This window comes from Sorex fumeus, unplaced genomic scaffold (assembly GCF_029834395.1).
Source record: "Sorex fumeus unplaced genomic scaffold, SorFum_2.1 ptg000013l, whole genome shotgun sequence".
NCBI classification, from domain to species: Eukaryota; Metazoa; Chordata; class Mammalia; order Eulipotyphla; family Soricidae; genus Sorex; species Sorex fumeus.
The window spans coordinates 13,255,551-13,277,006 of NW_026606070.1; the positions used below are offsets into that span (position 1 = coordinate 13,255,551).

The 21,456-nt window shown below is 41.8% G+C and overlaps 1 protein-coding gene across 1 annotated transcript in view; it reads right to left on the reverse strand.

Moving 5' to 3' along the window:
* Positions 1–21,456, reverse strand: part of PARM1 (prostate androgen-regulated mucin-like protein 1) — a 109,710-nt gene that overhangs the window by 32,077 nt on the left and 56,177 nt on the right. The window contains exon 2 of the mRNA XM_056111444.1: positions 5,107–5,808. Coding sequence (XP_055967419.1) covers positions 5,107–5,808 — 702 coding nt within the window. The remainder of the gene's footprint in view (positions 1–5,106; positions 5,809–21,456) is intronic.

Consider the following 21,456-nt stretch of genomic DNA (forward strand, 5'->3'; position numbering starts at 1 on the left):
ATGTATTATTGAGGCTCAAAGAGATTAGTTTCCCTGATATTGAATAACTGATTCTTTAATTTTTTTCAAAAAATTCATAGACAGTTGTTCATTTATCAGATTCTGTTCTTGGGGCAGGGCAATAATCTACATTTAACTGTAAGCAAGATTCTTGTCGAAAATTTAGTGGCATCAAACAGGCACTGACTCACCAAATTAATGAAATGTCAGAAAGTGCTAAGCGATCAAAAGAAAAGGAAAGGCAAGTAAAGGGATCAAGGGTGATGGGATTACGACTGTCAATATGGAGCATGAATAAAGGCTCACTGAGGAAATGGCAGCTAAAATCTTGACTTATGGGCTCAAGACATTAAACACTCAGCAGGAAACTATTTTAGGTAGCGGAAGTGCCAGTGCAAAGGTCCCAAGGCAATAGTGTCCTGGGTATGTTCCAGAAACAGTCAAATTGCATGTGTGTTTGTGAGAGAAAGTGGAAGAAGAGAAAGGAAGAGGGCTATGTAGGCTCAAAGTCTGCTGAGCACCAAATAGGGGGCATACCTGGCTTTCACCCTAATTCTGAAGGGAAGTAGCTCATATATAAAAGTAGTCAAGAAGTGACAAATTTTGTTTCAGATTTCCAGTGGATCTGTCAGGCAAGGGTATTGTGAGTAGAGAAATCATAGCAGGAAAATAGTAGTCCCATGGGGCATATGATCCAAAGCCCCTAGTAGAGGCAGGAAAATGTGGATAGCACCAAACTCTACATATACTATGCTTTCTCCTATACATTTCTCCTTACATTGAAGCTTGTAGGTACTGTAGTTAGGTACTGTAGAAGCTTAACAACAATAGCAATAAAATAAAATATTACAACAATATATTTTAGTAACAGTTCTGTGAGTATACGATCTCTGAATCTGAATATATCTTGTGCATATTTTCCTGAAGCCAAGGAAAGCTAACCCATGGATTTGACAGAAGGCATTGAAGTCCGTGAGACAGATGGGGACAGACAATGTGTTTGGCTGAAGGAATTGCAAAAAGACAAACAGACTGATGGAGGAGTAGAGGAGGGTTGACATTACTGAAAAAAAAAAGTAATTTATCAGTAATGTATATAAATACAGACATGCTCACGAGTTCCTCATGGGGAGACTGAGCTACCTGATGACTAGAAATAACTGACTTTCATTTGATGACTCAAAAGAGCAATAGAATTTTTTTTTAAGAGCAATAGAATTTTATAGCTCATAACTACCCACATGAGGATAACATTTTAAATCAGGAGATGGAATGGGGTTATCTCAGAAGCATAGAGAGGACAGCGTGTGTGTCAGGCAGTAAGTAGGGTGGGATTAGTCCTTGGGAGCTCCAGGAGAAGGAGATGAGAGGGTGAAGTCAGATAACAGTGAGCAGGAACTGCCAGTTTGTCAGACTGGCAAGAGATGGACCCAGAGAGGCATGTGTCCATGTCCTGGGGCTTGAGTGAAGACAGTGCTTTAAAGATCAAACAAAACAAAACAAAACAAAAAAAACCCCAAACCAAACATGACCACCCATCTCAAACCCCAACTGACATATAGGCCAGTTGTACTGGACATAAAAATTATCCTCTTGGCAGCGGGGAGGACACAGAATACCTCAATAAGAACAGTTTTGGCATTTACTTGGGTAAATGTGGATGAATCCAAGTGGGCTCTGAATCCAAGTATCTGTCACTATTTCCTTACCTCTGTACATAGGTCCTTGAGTCTTGCCCTTCACTGTCTCAAAGCAAACTCCTTTCATCTCCTACAACCTAGCTCGTGTGTCTAACCCCTCCATGTGTCTGGGCCCTTCCATAACCCCTTTTGGCAAATTTAATTTATAGCATTTGCCTTGTTTTAGAATTATTCAGTGATGACTATGAAAGGATGAGTCTTTGGCTTAGTAGAAATATGCTTTGTGAATCCAGAGAATAGTTCAAAATACCAAACAAAAATGGGGTCTTATTCATGCACAATTAAGACAGCACACACAAAAAAACTCTAAACAAGAGCAGCCCAAAATAGTAACCTGTGAGCACAGTCTTACAGGGTGCTGCCAGGTCTGTTGAGCTGATAAAGGGCAGTGAACCAATGTTGGTGCTAAAAGTCTTGATGATGGTTTAAAGAGTCTGGGCACTGGACCCAACTTAGCCATGGAGCCCTGTGACCTTGGGTGAGGCACTCCTAACTTTGGGACATAATTTTTTCATCTTTTAAATGAACAGATTGTAAGATCCTCACACCCACTTAGGTTCATTCTCAGATTAGAAACTAACAAATGATCCTAGCAAACAGATATAATATTTTTTTATTAAAAAAACTCCTGGAGCGATAGCACAGTGGGTAGGGAGTTTGCCTTGCACACAGCCAACATGGCTGACCCAAGTTCGATTCCTCCGCCCCTCTCAGAGATCTCAGCAAGCTACTGAGACTATCTCGCTCACACGGCAGAGCCTGGCAAGCTCCCCGTGACGTATTCGATATGCCAAACACAGTAACAACAAATCTCACAAAGGAGACGTTACTGGGCCTGTTCGAGCAAATCAATGAACAATGGGATGACCGTGATACTGTGAAAAAAAACTCCAGTAAGTATATTTCTATTTTATAGACCCCACAAGGGCAAGTTCTCTTTGTTCTATGAAACGCACACTAGCTGACCTCACTGATGTCCATTTAACCTGCCATGTCTCTATTCACATCATTCAATCATCTCTTCATTCATTGACTCTGCAGTTCTTGCTGGGTACAATATTCCACACACTGCAAAGGTCCTTGACCTAGCTTTCTCACTAATTTTATGCTCTTTTACTTCATTGGCTGAAACTTGAGGTGATTAAGACACAGCCAGAAAATTATAATAGGAATGTCTTGGAAAAATCTATCCTAAGACCCTAGGGTACTTGTAGAAAATAGTAGATTGTGTCAGAATGTAGAGTTTTTTGAATTACAAAGCTCAGAACTTGTGTTCAGGAATATTAATCTACCCTGATTAGAAGATCCTGGGAAGAAGACAGGGAGAAGAGAAAACTGAGGGATCAATACCACAGAATCATGATACGGGCCTGAGTTAGGAAAGAGAGGAGAGATGGGGTGCTAATGAGGTATCCACTCTGATGGCACCTTTGTCAGAAACAACCCTTAAGACACTGAGTCAAAAAAGCAACACCCACTCTGTTCCAGGCACCATGCAAGCGACATTACGTGCATGCTGCAAACACAGAAACTGTTGGGCGGAAACTGGGGTAGGGAGAAAGACACGAAGCATACATGAAAAAGCAGCACTCCTACAGATGGTGTATGCATTTATGGGTGTGTGTGGGGGAGGGGTGCTGTGCATGGAGGGATCCACCCTGGAACTGAGTCTGTCAGAGTTCCTCCTTTGGTGTCTGCAGATGCACTCTGCACTCTTCCCTTTGATCTCTCGCCCACCCTCTGGGAGACTGGTACATGTGAGCACCAGTGAGTCTCCTGTCATTGCCTTTGGAGGAAAATCAGCAAACAGCACTGATTCCCTTCACCAAGGGTGAACATTGGGGGCGTCTCTGAAGGTAGCCTGTCTTCTGGGGCTCTCTTTGCCCGTGTTTGAATCACTAATCCCTCCAACTGGGCCACAGCAGCAGCACTGCTACTATGACCCACTGTGCCCTGCTAAACCCCAGTTGGACCTTTGGAATTGCTTCCTTTATTCTCGTTTTTGTATCTTTCTTGTTGGAAACCTCACTGGTGTACGGCATCTTTGAAATAAGAATTTATAATGGGGGGGGGGGGGGGGCTGGACAAATAGTACAGCGGGTAGGGCGTTTGTCTTGTAAGCGGCCGACCTGGGTTCAATTCTTGGCATCCCATATGGTCTCCCAAGCACCACCAGGAATAATTCCTGAGTGCAGAACCAGGAGTAACCCCTGAGCATCGCTGGCTGTGACCCAAAAAGCAAAAAACAAACAAACAAACAAAATGGTTTGGTGGGAACTTTTCTCTTTACTAATCTGTGAGCTCCTCTCTGTGGAATCATTCTCTCTCTCTCTCTCTCTCTCTCTCTCTCTCTTTCTCTCTCTCTTTCTCTTTCTCTCTCTCTCTCTCCTCCTTATGAGCTTACTGTAGTCTGTTTAAGAAATATTCACTTCACTTCAGTTACAGGCATTCTTTCGACCCCTGCCCAACATGTCTGGTTCTGTCCTAAAAGTCCCCAAGTCCCCTCTGAGGACACACCCATTGCAGAACACCAAGGAAGGAAGCCCAGCCTCTATTCCCACTCACTCTGGCTCCCCTCACCTCACTGTTTCTCAGCCTAGACACTGAATATTCCCACTAAAGCCATTTCCTGCCCGAGATCCTAAAGTTTAGAGTCTTCACATCAGTGTCAGATGCATGTGACCTCAGAAACAATCCTAACTCTTTCTGCATCATAATTTTCAAAGTAGCAAAATCAAGATTAAAAATAATAGTAACTTCATAGGGTTCCTGGGAAAATAAAAACAACTGCCACGTTATGTGAAATGTATTGCACATATAATATATTAGCACTCTAAAGAAAAAATACAGTCTCTACATCCCTTATCTGGCCCTACTTTCTTTGACTGGTTTCCAAAATGCAAACATCTCATTAATACATAAAGAAAATAATAACAAAAATGACATTTCCTGGCACTTTTGCTCTTTATAAGTTTCATTCCCATAGCAAACATATGCTATCTTCAAAAAAAAAAAACACAACATATGCTGTCTGTAGAAATTATTCTGTGTCCTTTAAGACATATGAGGAAAAAGAAAAATACAAAGAGAAGCTACAACTAGGTCAGGAGCCAGAATTCAAACTTAGACATCTGACTAAAAGTCACAACGTTAACCCTTCTGTTTAGAGTTCCATTTGTTTATATCCCCTGTGACATTGTGTGAAGTCAAATCACAATAGTGGCGATTGGCCACAATTAGTGAGATGTCATGTGGAAATTATTAAGTGACTAAAAATAAAGTGCGCTGTTGTTAAAATTCTTGTGATTCAACTCAGGCCTCGCACTCCCAAACCTGACTGAAATCAACTGTTGGTTTAACTGAAGCAGAGAGCTGAGCAAACCAGAGTGTTCTAGAAAAGACTCACCAGAACTCAGCGCATGTTCCACTTCCTGCATAATCACCCCGGGGGAAGTGGTAGTGACCTGGATCTCTTCTCTCAGGCTGGTCACTACAACTGGCGTGGTGGTCTGAGGTGTCGTCTCCGTAGTGGGCACGGTCTCAGCAGGGATTTGTGGGGAGGGTGTAGCCCCAGAGCTGTGCTCCTGTGTTGTGGGCTCTGGAGACGTGGGGCCACCTGTGGGCTGAGTGTTGTTGTCGGGGGTGCTGTGGTTGGAGCTGACGGAGGTTGAAGACACCGCTGGTGATGTGGTTGACAGGGGTGAGGCTGATGAGGCTGGAGCCTGAGGGGAGGTGAGTGTGGGCGTCTCAGAGGGGGACTGAGCTCCCGGAGTAGTCACATTTGCTTCTGGAGCACCTGAACTGTGTTCCACGGGTGATGTTGTTAAGTGGACACCACTACTTGTTGAAGAGGGGTTTGTGCTTGTAACCTCCTGCTGGGTGACCAGGCTGGTGGTCTCCTCTCTGAGCGTTGTAGAAACATTCTTCAGGTGTGGCGACGTCTGGGTGGATGCTGTGACAAGGGGTAGAGAGCTGCTCGGTGCGCCACTGGTGGGCGACGCAGGAGGGCTTTGTGGAGAGCTGGTCCAGGGGACTGTGGATGGGGTTGTCTTTGCCGGAAGAGAAACAGGTGAAGGCACTGACGTTGGCAGACTCTGTACCCTCAGTCCTGTGTAAGAGGCAGTATAGACGTGGTTAATGTCTGAAAACATGAGGGGAAGACCATTTCACAGTGTCCTCAGGGAAGGCTTTCTCATCTCGGGCTGTGTCTCTCACTATTGTGAAGGTGATTTTTCTAACATTTTCTTCCCACAAATTGCTGGAATTCCCTTTGTGATTATCAGCAGGAACCAGCCTGAAGGCTTAGTGTGAGCGATTAGTGGGTTAGTCAACACAAATCCAGCCAACACATAGAATAAACTAATCCTATTTCCTGCTTGCCCTTAAATAGTGGAACTCTCTGGAGAAGCTGATTTGATGAGACTGTATCAAAACTGCTGATAATCCTGTGCTACTGTACCTCTGGTGATGTCCAGAGTGTGTGAAGTGAAAGCCATGGCTGGTGCCTCTCAGAGGCTGTTCACTTATTGGCCGTCCCCTGACCTGATGGTGAATTCTACATTTTCATACATTTTCAAAGACAAGACTGTGGGAAAGTTGGCAGGGAAGAACCAACGTGTGGTCCCTTTCCTTTCCTAGCAGAGGAGAAAAGACTGGAGATCCCAGAAACAAAAAAAACACAACTGAGCGGAGGAATCTGAGATTTGAAATCTTATCTGATACTGAACCCAGTTCTCCCAAGTTCTAGTCTGGGATTTTAATCATATCATTTTGAGAAATGTTCTTCTGCTTTGTTAAATTTAGTATTTATTCTATTTCTTCCTTCACTTTTCTTGATCTATTTATCCAGCTTATTACATGCACGCGGCTGACTTGGCTGATCCGGGTTCGATTCCTCTGCCCCTCTCAAAGAGCCCGGCAAGCTACCGAGAGTATCTGCCCGCATGACAAAGCCTGGCAAGCTACCCATGATGTATTTGATATGCCAAACACAGTAACAACAAGTCTCACAATGGATATGTTACTGGACCCGCTTGAGCAAATCGATGAACAACAGGAAGACAGTGACAATGACAGTGATTACATTAATTTATAAATTCATTCATTCAATGGTGCCAACACTCTGCTAGATACTGGTTTATGATTTCTCTTTTCATTTAAAACATCTTTCGAAGGGTCCAACCTTTTCCCAACTGGCTCCTCCTCACCCCAGTCATTTCCATCACAGTGGATGGTTCCTGCTTCCATTCAGCCGTTCAGTCCAAATGAAGATGTCATCAATGCAAATCTTTCCCTCCCAGAGAAAATCTATCTGTGACTCATGAGGAGTCTACCTTGAAAATATATCCCAATCTAGCCACTTTCACCACTTCCCCCATTATCAGAATGTTATCTGAGATGATCCATAAAGAATAAAACATGAGTTACATCATAACATTGAAGAAGAGGGGAAAGATTCACAGGGGACGGGGTGGATTCAGATACTTGACGTTGAACTGCTTAACTCTTCATTCCATCCCAGGCATATTCAGTAACTAATGGAAAGTTGAGCAACAAAACCCATAGGAAAAAAATTCTCATAATATAACTGAATTTAACATTTATTTTGTCACCAAAATAATGGCTTGCTTTAAATAAAAGGAGGTATGGACTAGGGAAGTAACTCAGCAGTAGAGCATTTGCCTTGCCTGTGTGATACCTTGGGCTGGACAGATAGCACAGTGGGTAGGGCGTTTGCCTTCCACGCAGCCAATATGGCCTACCTGAGTTCAATTCCTCTGTTCCTCTCAGAGAGCCTGGCAAACTACCGAGAGTATCTCGCCCCCATGGTAAAGCCTGGCAAGCTCCCCATGATGTATTCGATATGCCAAACACAGTAACAACCTCACAATGGAGATGTTACTGGGCCCGCTGGAGAAAATCGGTGAACAATGGGAGGACAGTAACAGGTGTGAGACCTTGAATTTGAGGCATGGCACTACCACCACGATAAAAAATCAATAGATTTGCTAAATAACAGGTTGGGCTTCACAATTAGGTCATGTAACAGTTCATGCTATGGTGGACTCTGGCACCTGTGACGTGTGAAGTGTCTGCCTTCTGGGTGTCAGAGCACATTGTAATAGAACACCTTGAGTAAAAGTGAATACATTGTTTGAAGATAAGAGATATAAAAAAGGTAAAGTTCTCTTCATATAAGAACATTAATCCTTCTAGAAGAGTCCCACCATCAAAAACTAGTTAAACCAAATTAGGTCTCCAAAGCCTCAACCCCAAATCCTATTAAACTGGGGATGGGGCGTCAATATTCAGAATCACTGAGATAAGTCTGAGGAAATATACTTTCTGTTTTCTGATATGCAGGGCATGTGTTTTTGTTCATAAAATTTTTGACTTTGAGGCCACATTGGCACTGTTTAGGGCTTATTCCTGGCTGTGCACTCAGAGATCATTCCTGGCAGTGATTGGGAGACAATATGGGGTGCCAGGAATTGAACCTGGGTAGGCAGCATGCAAGGCAAGAGCCTTCCCCTCTGCACCACTTCTCCACCCCTTATTTATTTCTTAAAGGTGCTTCCCCAGCAGGCATGATGGTTCAGTGCTTGCGCCTGGCAGTGCTGGGAGTCACTAGTGCCACATCCCATGGCATTTGGGGACCAGGCAGATGCAGTGTTTGAGCCTGGGGTCTACTGAAATGCAAGGCATTTGCTCCACTCCTTTGAGGTCTCTTTCCAGCTTACGACTTGTATTTTGAGTGAAATGTTAAACTGAATAAATAAAACAACTATGATTTTCAAAGACTGTATGGATTTTCAGAGACTTTTCAGAAATTAAAACTAGAGAGTGCTAAGTGAGGGTCCAGCATAAGGAAGAAAGTGATATAACTGAAATTCATGCAGTTAAGAGGCAAAGTTGGACAGTGTTTCCTGGAAAAAGAAATTGTGTAGGGACAGTTAAGAACTAGAATCTCTGACCTCTGACCCTCTCCCCTACATTGTGCCCTGGCCATAACAAAACTGGTCATAATAGCACAATCGGCCTTGTGAGGAAAAAAGAACTTAGTATGTAGTACTCCATATACCCTCCCACTGCAACAGGGCAATAGGGCTTTGTTTAATTTTTGAAGACAAAAACTAATTCTAATCTTTCCTTAAGAAAATAGAAGACCCTTATCTCTACTTTATATTCCACAAATGAGTGCAGTCATTCTATGTCTGTCCCTCTCTCTCTGACTCATTTCACCTAGCATGATACTCTCCATGTCCATCTATTTATATGCAAATTTCATGATTTCATTTTTTTCTAACGGCTGCATAGTATTCCATAGTGTAGATGTACCGAAGTTTCTTTAACCAGTTATCTGTAGATAGGGGTCAGGAGGATAGCTTCATGGCTTGGAAGTCAGTCTCATATGCTGGGGGGAAAGGCAGCTGGGGTAGAGAAGGGACCACTAAGTAAATGATCCTTGGAGGGCTCACTCAAAATGGGAGATGTGTGCTAAAAGTAGACTATGGATCAAACATGATGGCGACTTTGTACCTGTATTGCAAAACATAATACCCCAAAGGAGAAAGAGAGTAAAGACTGTGCCTGCCACAAAGGTGGGGGCCAGGGAGCGGGGGAAGGATGGAGTGAGGGTGGTGGGAGGGATAGCGGGAACATTGGTGGTGAAGAATGGGCACTAGTGGAGGGATGGGTACTTAATCATTGTCTGACTGAAAGATAATCACGAAAGAGTGCAAGTCTGTAACTCTATCTCATCTGATTCATTAAAAAAACTTAAAATATAAAAAAATTTAAAAGAAAAGAAAATAGAAGAGGGGCCAAACTGATAGTACAGTGGGGAGGATGTTTGCCTTGCACGTGGCTGACCTGGGTTCAAATCCCGGTACCCCAGATGGTCCCCCAAGCCAACCAGGAGTGATCCCTGAGCACAGAAGCAGGAGTAAGCTCTAAGCACTGCTGGATGTGAAAGAAAATGGAAGAGTGTCTAGAATCAATTAATTATTTTTCAGGGTCTCGCCCAGTAGAGCTCAGGGCGTACTCCTGGCTCTGTACTCAATGATCACTCCTGCCAGGTCTCAGGGAACGATATGTGAGCCAGGACTGAATCCAGGTCCACTGCGTGCAAGGCAAGAGATTCATCCACTGTACTATTGCCCCAGCCCTGAATCTATTAATTTCTAAATTAGAGAAGAAAGAAATATTGTTTCAAAAAGAGAGTGACATTGTCATAAATAGTGGGTCCTGTCTAGGCAGTGAAGGCCCCCAAAGCAGGATATTGATTTAGGGACAAAATCCCTGAGACTTGGACCAAATGAGAAGAGTAGGGGGATGTGGCCAATTTCAGAGGAACCTAAAATGAGGTAGCCTTTCCTCAAGTTTGGTGAGGTCAAAGCTTTGGTGTATAAGAACGTTAGACAAACTATTGCTCAGAAAATGGAAAGCAGGGGCTGGAGAGATAGCACAGCAGGTGCTGGCGTTTGCCTTGCATGAGACCAACCCAGGTTTGATTCCCAGCATCCCATATGGTCCCCTGAGCACCGCCAGGAGTGACTCCTGAGTGCAGAGCCAGGAGTGACCCCTGTGCATCGCCGAGTATGACCCAAAAAGCAAAAAAAAAAAAAAAAAAAAAAAAAAAAGAAGAAAAGAAAACGGAAAGCAGATTCTTTGTTGGGGAGAAAACTACTTCTCTCCCTGTATATTGGTTTTTACCTCAGGGATAAGGGGTTATAAAGTTATAAATGATAAAGTTATAACTTCCTGATATATGAAAGAACTATGTCTGGGGCTGGAGTGATAGCACAGCAGGTAGGGTGTTTGCTTTGCACACGGCCGACCCAGATTCGATTCTCAGCATCCCATATGTCCCCTGAGCACCGCCATGGGTAATTCCTGAGTGCAAAGCTACGAGTAACCCCTGAGCATTGCCAGGTGTGACCCCCCCAAAAAAAAACCTATTTCTGACGTGCTCCCCGATTTCTTGCCTTGTTAGGACTAGGAGGAGCCAGAGGGTTGAAGGCTGGGCATGAAGACAAGCTCTCCCGTGGAGGGTAGAGTTGCGGGATTTTCCAGGGTAGAAGGCTTATGTTCTGCACATGTGCCCTTGATGCTTGACCCCACTGGTGTCAGAAATAGGAATTTGCAACATCTGCCACTAGTAGACAATGACTGTGTCCTGAACTGGGTTTCAGAAACAGCAACCTGGGTCAGGTCCCAGGCTGCCCGATTACCTGTGCTATTCCCTTACCTCCCTGCCCCACCCCACCCCACCCCATGGCCTTTTCTAACCTTGGTTTGTAAAAGTACCTGAGGAAACATGTTGACAATGCTTTGGCAAATTTGGTGAAACTTGATCAAAACACAGTGACACCCTCTCCAGTTACCACCAGGTCAGTCTGCCTGTTGCCTTGACTTCCGTGAGTCACTCCAGGCCTACCTGGCAGAGTCCCAGGGCTGTTGAACATCTGCAGGCTAAGCACCGTCTAAAGGTTATTCCACACAACCACCAAAGGTCAACGACACTGGCTGATTCTCTTTTGGGGGTTGAGAAGAGGAAAGGAAGACTGTAGCAGCTTTTCCTGCCCTGAGATAAAATTTCAAATCCTCAAGGTCTAGAAGGTTCTCTATGACTCAACCTCAATCTGCCTCTCCAAGTATTATTTTCAAACACACCATGTCCTCAGACATACCAAGCTCTTCCTCTTCTCTGCCTGAAATACTTGTGTGTCTCCTTCCTATTAGTTTACCCTGTTACCTTAGGGAACTTTGCAGTTCCCCTTCTAAACTCTCCCTGTAACATCATCCACTCGGATGGTTCACTGTACTTTCAGCACTTCATCTTTTAATTTCATAGTGCTGAACTTGGCATGTGACCATGTAATTGCTGGTGGGAAACTTTGTTTAATGCATAATTTACCCTTTATACTCTAAAATACACGTGGTATAGGGGATTTTTCTCACCAGAGGTCCACAGTAGAAAATCTGTTTTTAGATCTAGATATTGAGCAAGTGAATGAGCTGAGTGCTCTGTGAGCAGCAATATTCTGAGCACTTTACATGCATTATCTCATTTAATGGAAGTCACTAATGCTATTATCTTGATTTCACTGCTGATGAAATGAAAGATAAGAAAAGTGAAGTAACTTCCCTAAGGCCACTCAGTTAGAAATAGGCACCACTTGAACCTGACACTACCTGGATCCAGGTTAAGCTTTTAACAACCCCATTGTGTTATACTGAGAAATGCAAGCATGTTCCAGGAGCCCATTGTTCGTAAGGCAATCAGAGTTTTCCTCTAACTTCTGGAATCAGTCTTCTAATGCGGGCTACTAAAGTGATCTTTAACAGGGTTGTCTGACCATATGAATCCTTTCCCCCTTTATTTTAGTCCTATTACAGATATCTTCAAGTCCACGGTATTAATTTTGATTTCCTTAGCATGGAACATAACACCTGTTCTGGTCTCCTGACCCCGCTCCTCAGGACTCTGAGATTTCAGCAATCTGAATCCCATGTTTCTGCAATCCGTTCTTGACTTTTCACTTGCTGTCTTTCCACCCTGGCTTCACTTTTCCCATCCAAAGTTAAAGAGCGTTAAAGTCTCATCTCCACAAGTGTTTTCACCAGAAGAACCCTTCTCTGTATGACCACAGACTTCAGATGTAGCATATACTGTTCTCAATCACAACTTCTCTCCCTGCTTGTGTCTCATCAGACTAGCAATCCCAGTAAAAGAACCACAGCTTTGGAAAATATGGTATTTTAGTATTAAAATAAATATTTAGTAAAGAAGGTCTTAATAAACATGCACTGAGGAAAATCACAAATTTTCTATCCCTTGAACAATCAGGCCTGGTCTCAGGCCTATGCTCTGGGTGATGACAGCAGAAATCTATCTACTCTTACATTGACTTGTCTGGAAGTTAAAAAACAAAAACAAAACAAAACTAAAAAAGTGTTTTTTTTGGATGGGCTTCTAAGCAGACTTTTACAATTTTTGCTTGCTTACTTCCACTTTGGGGGCTGCAGGATTTTCTCTCTCTTTCTCTCTCTGCTTGATATTGACCAGTCATCCGTCCTTGAAGATCTGGTCGTAAATCAGCTGACCCAAACATAGGCTGGCCTTGTGATTACTGAATCAGGTGGATTAATCTTTAGCAAGCATTTGAAAGAGAATTAAAAAATAACCTTAAAATAAAAAATATATTTCCATATAGATGCTACGAGTTTAAACTGAAATATGTATCTCTTTGGGGGCTCACACAGAACACACCATATTGTCCTGCCTTTGTTTGGGACTGCGGAAGCCACCAAACACTCCAGAAGGTTCATATAACATCTGCAAAACTGTTACTAATCAGTCTGGTACAAACATATGGTATTTGGAAGCGATCGTATGTTGGACAGAATTGTATGTCCCTAAGTTATCAGGCGGTTTTTAAGAAGATACTCATTCTGAAGTAGAAAAGCCATTTTCTCTTCAATGTTTTGTTTATAAAACGGAGATAAGATTTTTAGTCCTAGAAGAGGAAAAGGGCTTCTGTAATCCAGTCACTGAATCAGAATCAGACCTAATGCATGACTCAACTTCCCGATCCATCAAAATAGGACTAATGATATTGCCAGGTTCCCTGTGGGTGCTGTGAATGCTAATGAGAGAATAATATTTGTGAGAATATTGTACTTCCTGGGGAGAATATATATATTCCCACCCCCAATGCAGCAACTGGTTTTTTCAATCAAATTCACATCAAAGCTCTTTACCTTTGGGGTTGAGGATGTTGTAAAGGTGTCAGGAACAGATTCTTGTATGCACAGGGTTGACCAAATGGCCCCAAGCACTGGAGAACGCAGACCACAGCTGTGCAGTTCCACAGTGCTGGGACTGAGTATTGAACCATTCAGTTTGTTTTGTTAATTATTGTTGTGAGTGGTCCCTGGGCCCCTGACAACTGCTTAGGAATCCACCATGCCCTTCTCCCTAATACCTGATTATCTTTAATTTGTGGTTTTTGGTCTCAGGAGGAGACCATGCTGAGCAATGATGTCAACTGGTGAAATTTTGAAAGCACAATTTTGATGTTTTTTAGGGGTACCTATGGTCTACCCAGAGGCCTGAAGTCCACTGTCAGGGGTCCCTCTAGTGATCCCAAGACTAATGAAACTAAGGAGATTCTGGGGCCAGGAGAGAGACTGACCTTGTCACCTTTCTTTATTTTAGTTCTGGGGGCCTTGCATGGCGTGCTCAGGGCTGACTCATGACTCTGACCTCAGAAATCACTCCTGGCAGTGCTTGGGGGATCACATGTAATTTCGGGGATCCAACCCAGATCAACCACATGTACGGCAAGTGATTTGCCCACCGTCCTATCTCTCTAACCCCCATATTTCCCAAGAAGCTTGGTATACCTGCCCCCTTCCCCACTTCACTTTTCTGGCAGGATGTAGGCGAGGGAAGGGATGAAGGTATCGATTCAGCTGATTTGTGGAGATCAGTTTAAAATCAGTCACTCGGCCGGTTACCCTCAGTGAACTGAAACTGGAGTTTTCTACCCTGCTTATTCGGGTGCTCGTAGGCCATACTCTCTGACCTGGGGACACAATTAAGTTTCCTATGCCTTTCCTGCTTGTTCTATTACGCAAAAAATTTTTTTAAATGGGATTGAAAAGGAAAAAGTGAATGTTTGTAAGATGCAGTGGTTCCTTGCCTGCTAGGAGAGTAACAACCTCTTTCTTATATCTCACTGTCTAGAGGCTCCAACACAATGAAGTTACCCCGTAACCCTGCAGTCTCTGGAAAAGATTAGAACTTGAAGTTTATAATAAAATCACTCAACTACTGTAGCTATTTAAGAATGGTAAAATCTTACCATTTCCAACATGATGAGCGCTGAGGGCATGATGTGGAAAGAAATTAGCTAGAAAAGGGCAAATATTGTATGATTTCACTCATTTGTGGAATATGAAGAGGCAAATCAAGACAAAAACAAACTCTTAGATACAGAGAAAAAGCTGAGAGGAGAAAGTGTAGAGAGAGGAGGCATACTATGGTGGACTTAAACTTTCAATTAGTGTTCTACAAACTCTATTTCTTATGGAGGGGCAATGACATACATCTTCACAACATATGTCACCATCCCACAACCACCAGCCATTGGGTCTCCTCCGTCTTACGACTCCTCTCCTGCTCCCCATTCGGTAATCCCCATTCTGTGATCAGGATTTGTTTTTATTGGATATTGCATCCTCCTCACTTTGTTTCTTTTTACCCCATGTCTTAGGGAGGTCAACCAGTTGCTTCTTTCTTCCTGTGCCTTATTTCACTTAACATGGCTCTCTCCAGTTCCACACATGTTGTCATAGCAGGTAGGAGGTCATTTTGTCTTTCTTTCCTTCCTTCTCTCTCTCTTTCTCTTTCTTTCCTCCTTCTTCCCTTCCTGTTTCTCACCATTTTTTTCTTTCCTTGTCATACCTCATGGTACTCAGGATTTGCTTCTAGTTTCTACACTCCTTGTGGTGCTTGGGAGATCATATGGTGCCAGAGATTGAACATAGGTTGAATGTTTTCAAGGCAAGCGCACTACGCTACTGCACTAGCTCTCCAGCCTTTCATCTGTTTTTCTAGCTGGGTAAAAGTCCATTATGTACAAATACCACATCTTCTTTATCCAAACTCTTCTGTCAGTGGGTGCTCGTGTAGGAACACGAGACTTTTGCTGGTGAACATGATGGAATATATGCAGATGTCAAATATGCTATACACTTGAAATATCTATTGTTATAAATCAATTTTACTTCAATAAAACTTTTAAAAAAAGAAAGTCTATAATATCAGCCTGCTTTGACTCAGAACCTCTTCCATTAGAAGACTTCTTTTTAGCCTGGGAATTGTCCAACTGGCGGAGGAAGCCCTGATTCAACTGTACCACTGCCTTCTCTGCCTACACACACTTGTCCTGCCCTGACCTTGCGTCCAACAGATAAACACAGCATCCGTGACACCTTGGTGCACAAACTACTGGAACCCATAGGTAGGTTGTCATTTTCCAAAGTCTCTCTACCTTTGAAGGGGAGATAGTTCCTTGGAGGAATCCTGGAATACATCCTGGCATTCTTACTGGTGATTCAAATACTAAAATTAACTCATCACAGGACAGTGCCCATAGAGTGCACTTAGATATTGTATTTCTGGTTACTGTATCACCAGTGTCTAATACCTTTCAACCTGGGGTCAGGAGGGAGGACCGGAACGGCCCCATTGCACACACATCTCCTCAACAGGAAGAATGGCTTTGAGAAGAGTCGGCTGATGTAGGAGAGGGCAGCAAAGGTTGTCCCAAAAAAAGACAGTCCTTGACTCATGACTCATGGGACTCAATAATTTCCTTCCTTAATTTGTCACATTTTCTTCTAAGGGTTTTCAACAAAGATGCCCATCAGTATAAAAGGTATTTTTCCTTTCTTTAATTTTTTTTAATTGAAAAACATTGAGATAAGTTACAATGTTGTTTATGATTTGGTTTTAGTTATATAATGTTCCAACACCCATCCCCTCACCAGTGCACACTTCCTACTACCAATGTTCCCAATTTCTTTCCCACCCACTCCCCCTTGCTTGCCTCTGGAAAATACTTTTCTTCTCTCTGTCTCTGTCTCTGTCTCTGTCTCTGTCTCTGTCTCTGTCTCTCTCTCTCTCTCTCTCTCATCTCTCTGTATCTCCTTTTGGCCACTATGGTTTGTGATGTAGATACTGAAAGGTTATCATGTATATCCCTTTACTTACTTTCATTACTCATTCTTGTATGAATGAGTATTTTTCATGTTTCTTTATGCCTTTTAAAATGGAACTATATGTATAGAATAAAAACACACATGTGTACAAAGCAACATACTTTACAGGTGCATAACCAGCATTCTGATGATAAAAATTCACAGAAACTTTCAAGCACGCCAGAAAGTTCCAGCATTGTCAGTCACTGAGGTGATATACAAAAGTTAGGTCTCTTATTCTGACACTTTTTTACTGTAGATTATTTTAACCTGTTTCTGAACTTCCCAGGTGGGGAATGCATAAATTACTTTTAAGTCTGGGATTTTTTTTAGTACAACAGTATCCACTGTACTATTGCTCTGGTCCTATATCTGGATTTTATCACTCTTTTGGGATTAACTTATATGCATTAATAACTCATTTTTATTGCTGTGTAGTAACATATTTAATTGTGTGAATATATCACAAGTCATTTACTTGTTCTACTAATGATAGACATTTGGGCTAATTTCATTTAATATATATAAATAAGGCTGCTTTCTTCACACTTTGTTAATTAACATTTTTCTAATATTATAAGCTAAATTTTAGATAGTTTACATATTAAGTCACTTAATTGTTTAATACACTTACATTAATATCATTCTCATTTTATAATTAAGCAGAAAATTGGCACAGAAAGGGTTAAAGAAATTTTGGTGTGTTACAACCAAGTACTCCACCTTGGACTTAAACTCTTGAAGTAGTTTATCTTAAAAAATTGCCTTCTTAATCATCTTGTTATATAGCTGTACGCTAAAGTCAAACATAACCATAAGCAAGTATTCTAATAACTTTGTCCTTACTATCTGCATATTGGAGAGAGAAGAATGTGTCCATTCAGAAAATTACTATGAGAATTATTTTTTTTAAATACAACATACGACAGCCACTAATGTTTTATGACTACTACAATCATTCCCAGTTCCTCTTCCTAATTATAAAGGGCATAAAAGCTTAAAGGTTCCTTCTTAGCTTTGTGTGTGTGTGTGTGTGTGTGTGTGTGTGTGTGTGTGTGTGTATGTGTGTGTGTGTTTGGTTAGAAGTATCTATCTACATGTTCCAGTTTGGGGGAATGAGACTTTTAGAAAGCAAGGGGACTTCTGGAAAAATTTCACATCCTTATAAAGGGAACATGTAAGGCAGGGCTTCTACTCTTTCCCTATCTCTCCTGTGTTTAATATAGATATGATGTATGGCACAATGGCAGCAATCTTGTGAAGAGAAATATAAAACCCAACCCCCAAAGGATGATAAGAAACAAAAGAGAGAAATAACCTTTATCCTTAATGATACTGTTTATCTTGCCAGAGTAGTGTGAGATGCCTGTCTCCAGGCTTCCTATTAAATGCAAAATATTGTCTTAGAGGACTTAGGCACTGCTGGTCTAGTTTTCCATTATTGGAAATAGAAATGGTAGACCATGAAGAAAGCTTATCATAATACCCGACTCACAAATAAGAGCTCCATAAATATTAGTTTATTATGTGGACCTCTGTCTGTGTAATAGGAATCTATGCCCCAAATACATTCCCCCATTTTAACCTGATAATGATTTTCATTTAAAAAAAATTTATTAGTGAAACATCATAAGGTACAGTTATAGACTTACAAATTTTTGTGCTTGGGTTTCAGTTACACAATGATGGAGTATCCATCCCTCCACCAGTGCCCATTCTCCACCACCAATGATCCCAGTATCCCTCCCACCCCCCCTACCCCCATCTCACCCTGCCTCTGTGGCAGGGCACTCCCTTTTGTTCTTTCTCTCCTTTTGGGTGCTGTGGTTTTCAAAAGAGGCATTGAGTGGTAATCATGTTCTGTCTACAGTCTACTTTCAGCATGCTTCTCCCATCCTGGGAGGGTCCTCCCAATACTCTTTATTTGGTGCTCCCTTCTCTATCTGAGCTGCCTTTTCCCCTAGCATGTGCGGCTGACTTCCAAGCCATGGAGTGAACCTCCTGGTACTTATCTCGGCTATTCTTGGGTGTTACTCTCCTATTTTGTTACTTTATATTCCCCAGATGAATGCAATCTTTCTATGTCTGTCCCTGTCTTTCTGACTCATTTCACTTAGCATGATACTTTCCATGTAGTACCACTTGTAGGTAAATCTCATGACTTCATAACCTGATAATGATTTTCAGTGGGCATATTGTTTAGATTTCATGAAAGGAAGATGATTTTCCTCCTGGTATCAGCTGTGAGACTCAGAGATGCAGTACTTTTAATTAATAGAAAGGTGCACCTGTCAATTTCCCCAAAGGTATTCTAGAGAACAGGCTGGAGCTATATCACAGCGGGTAGGGCATTTGCCTTGCAGTAGGCTGAGTAGGCAGAGGGACGGTACTTGCAGTTATCAGGGCCCTGTTCCATGTTCATTTTCAACAAGCTGCCCTGCCATTATCTGCATTCTGAGCTCTAAACAAGAACACATTGGAATGGTGACTAAGCATTATTTTTAAGTTTTAGGCATCATTTATCAGTTTACTTCTAAAAATTCAATTGGGTAACTGAAGAGCTATTACAGGGATTAAGGTGCTTCCTGCATGTAGCCACCCCTAGGATGATCCCTGGCACCACATATGGTCCAGTGAGTATTTTCAGGAGTGATCCCTGAGTGCAGAGCCAGGTCTAGCCTTGAGTACTGATGGGTGTGGCCCCATCCTCTCTCCCACCCACCACTGAATTAAATTTTTGTTTGTTTAGTTCCAATTGAGCAAATCAAGAACAAACTTGAACTCTACTAGAATTTATTTGTTTTGTTTCATTTCGGTAAATAGAGAACAAACTAAGATGTAAACATTTTTTTTTTAGATGTAAACATTTTATTTACATGTTTCTTTTTGTTGTTATTAGAACAGCCTAGGGATCGAATCTTCTTTGCCATAATATTCCTTCCAAGGAACTAGACCATTTGAAATGAATATGAGGAATGATGCCTTATGTAATAAGAGATGTTGTACTAATGAATTTTAATCAAATAGTTTGAGATGAGGGGAACTAGGTCTTTGAAGAAATTCCATGCTGGGTCCTCATTTAATATGACTAATTACCTTCTACCTGGTAGCCTGAGGTATGAGAAAGCTTTCTGACTCTTAGTACTCCTAAAAATCTAGCTTCTCTTAGGTCCTAGCACCCTAATAACATCCACTATTCTAGAAAGATGTATCTTGATTTCCTAATTCATGGTGTTTGCATTTCTGTTTAACACAATATAAATCACTGCTTGGGTACACACAACCACATAAACATTATTTTTGTGTTTCATTTGTCATCCAGCCTCCAAATGCTGCTGTCCTCAGTATCTTTTAAATGCCTGCAGCAGAACCACCTCTGCTAAGGGAAGTGTCAGCAGCATCAATTGGGGAGATGCCACTGGCACTGTTACTGGAGCACAGCATATTCTGATGAAAACTTGGGAATCCATTAAAATGCGAGTCCACAGTCTCTGCTGACAGATGCTATTAAATACATCAATCTGCACGGACAGGATCTGGCGACATGAGCTAACTTGAGCAAATTACTGAAGCTGGCTCCACTGGTAGCTCAATTTAAAGGATAATTTTGCTTTTGGTATGCATATTTAGGATAACTAAGTGTTGCTGCTTAGGAAAAAAATATTCAAAAAAGTAACTCTGCCCATTTTAAACTTTATGAGTCACTTCTCAAATATATTCCTATGTTCCCTCTGGCAACGGTGGGATTAAACAGTGACACCCTAAATGCACACAGGCAAAATTTGAGGCAGAAGCAATTTTACCTCATGGTTTTATTTTTAAAGTGATTTCAGGTCTAAATACCTTGCATCTTTTCCTGTCTCCACATGGCTTTTAGGCTTAATGCTCAAAGTCAGTAAGTCTGACAATCAGGCAACCTTTCCCCATAAAATCAGCATCAATGGTTCCTCTAATCTGTCATCAACCTTCTCTTTATCCAAGTTATTTTGGTTTTGCTTTTAAGAACAAATTGTGTAGGAGCCGGAGATAGCCCAGAGGATAAGGCGCTTGCCTTGCATGCAGTCGACCTAGGTTCCATCCTGGCACTGTATATGGTCTCCTGTGCACTTCCGGGAATGATCTCCGAGCATAGAGCCAATACCCTTGAGCACTGCCAGGTGATGCCCCCAAACTTAAGGAAAAGAAAGCAAAAATTGTGTACATTTATGATGAACAACATAATAATTATTTCTTATATATGCAGAGAAATGATCACTAAAGTTAGTATATCATCTTCCTATAGTTAATTTATTTTCTTTATGGTCATGAGAGCACAAGAATCTACTCTTAACAAATTTCCATCATTCAGTATAGTGTTATTAACTGAGTGATCGTGCTGAAATTAGATTTCTACATTTATTTATCCTACACATACCTTCAGCTGACATTTATTCATTTCTTCTACGTCCCACCCTTTATAATTACTCTCTTACTTCTATGTATTCTCCATTTTCAGGCTGCATATAGAAGTTTGTGACTTACTTCATATAGCATAATATCCTTCAAGTTTGTCATGTTGTGCAAGTGGCTGAATCTGCCATTTACTAAGGCCAAATAATATTTCATCATTTCCTACCTACCTATCTATACTGAACTTTTTATATCCATTTCTCCAAAGTTCCACCACTTACAAGAGGCAAGGCTGAGGTTTGGGTCCAAATAGATCTAATAATTCCAATTCTCTTCAGGTCTTTATATAAGAAGGATCTTAATTCTGTAGATATAAAGCCAAAGTACTACAGGAAATACTTTGTTTGCACTGTGGTGAAATATTAAGCCACACGTGAATACACACAATATAAATAATTATCAGAAAGAAGAACATTTTTGGCTTAGCCAAACATAGAAATTCCTTTTATAGCCAGCCAGAAGAAAATAGTGGGGCCAGTTGTTACGACATGGGACAGATGTCCACATTTTCATGGGTAGTCTGTCTGCCAGCATG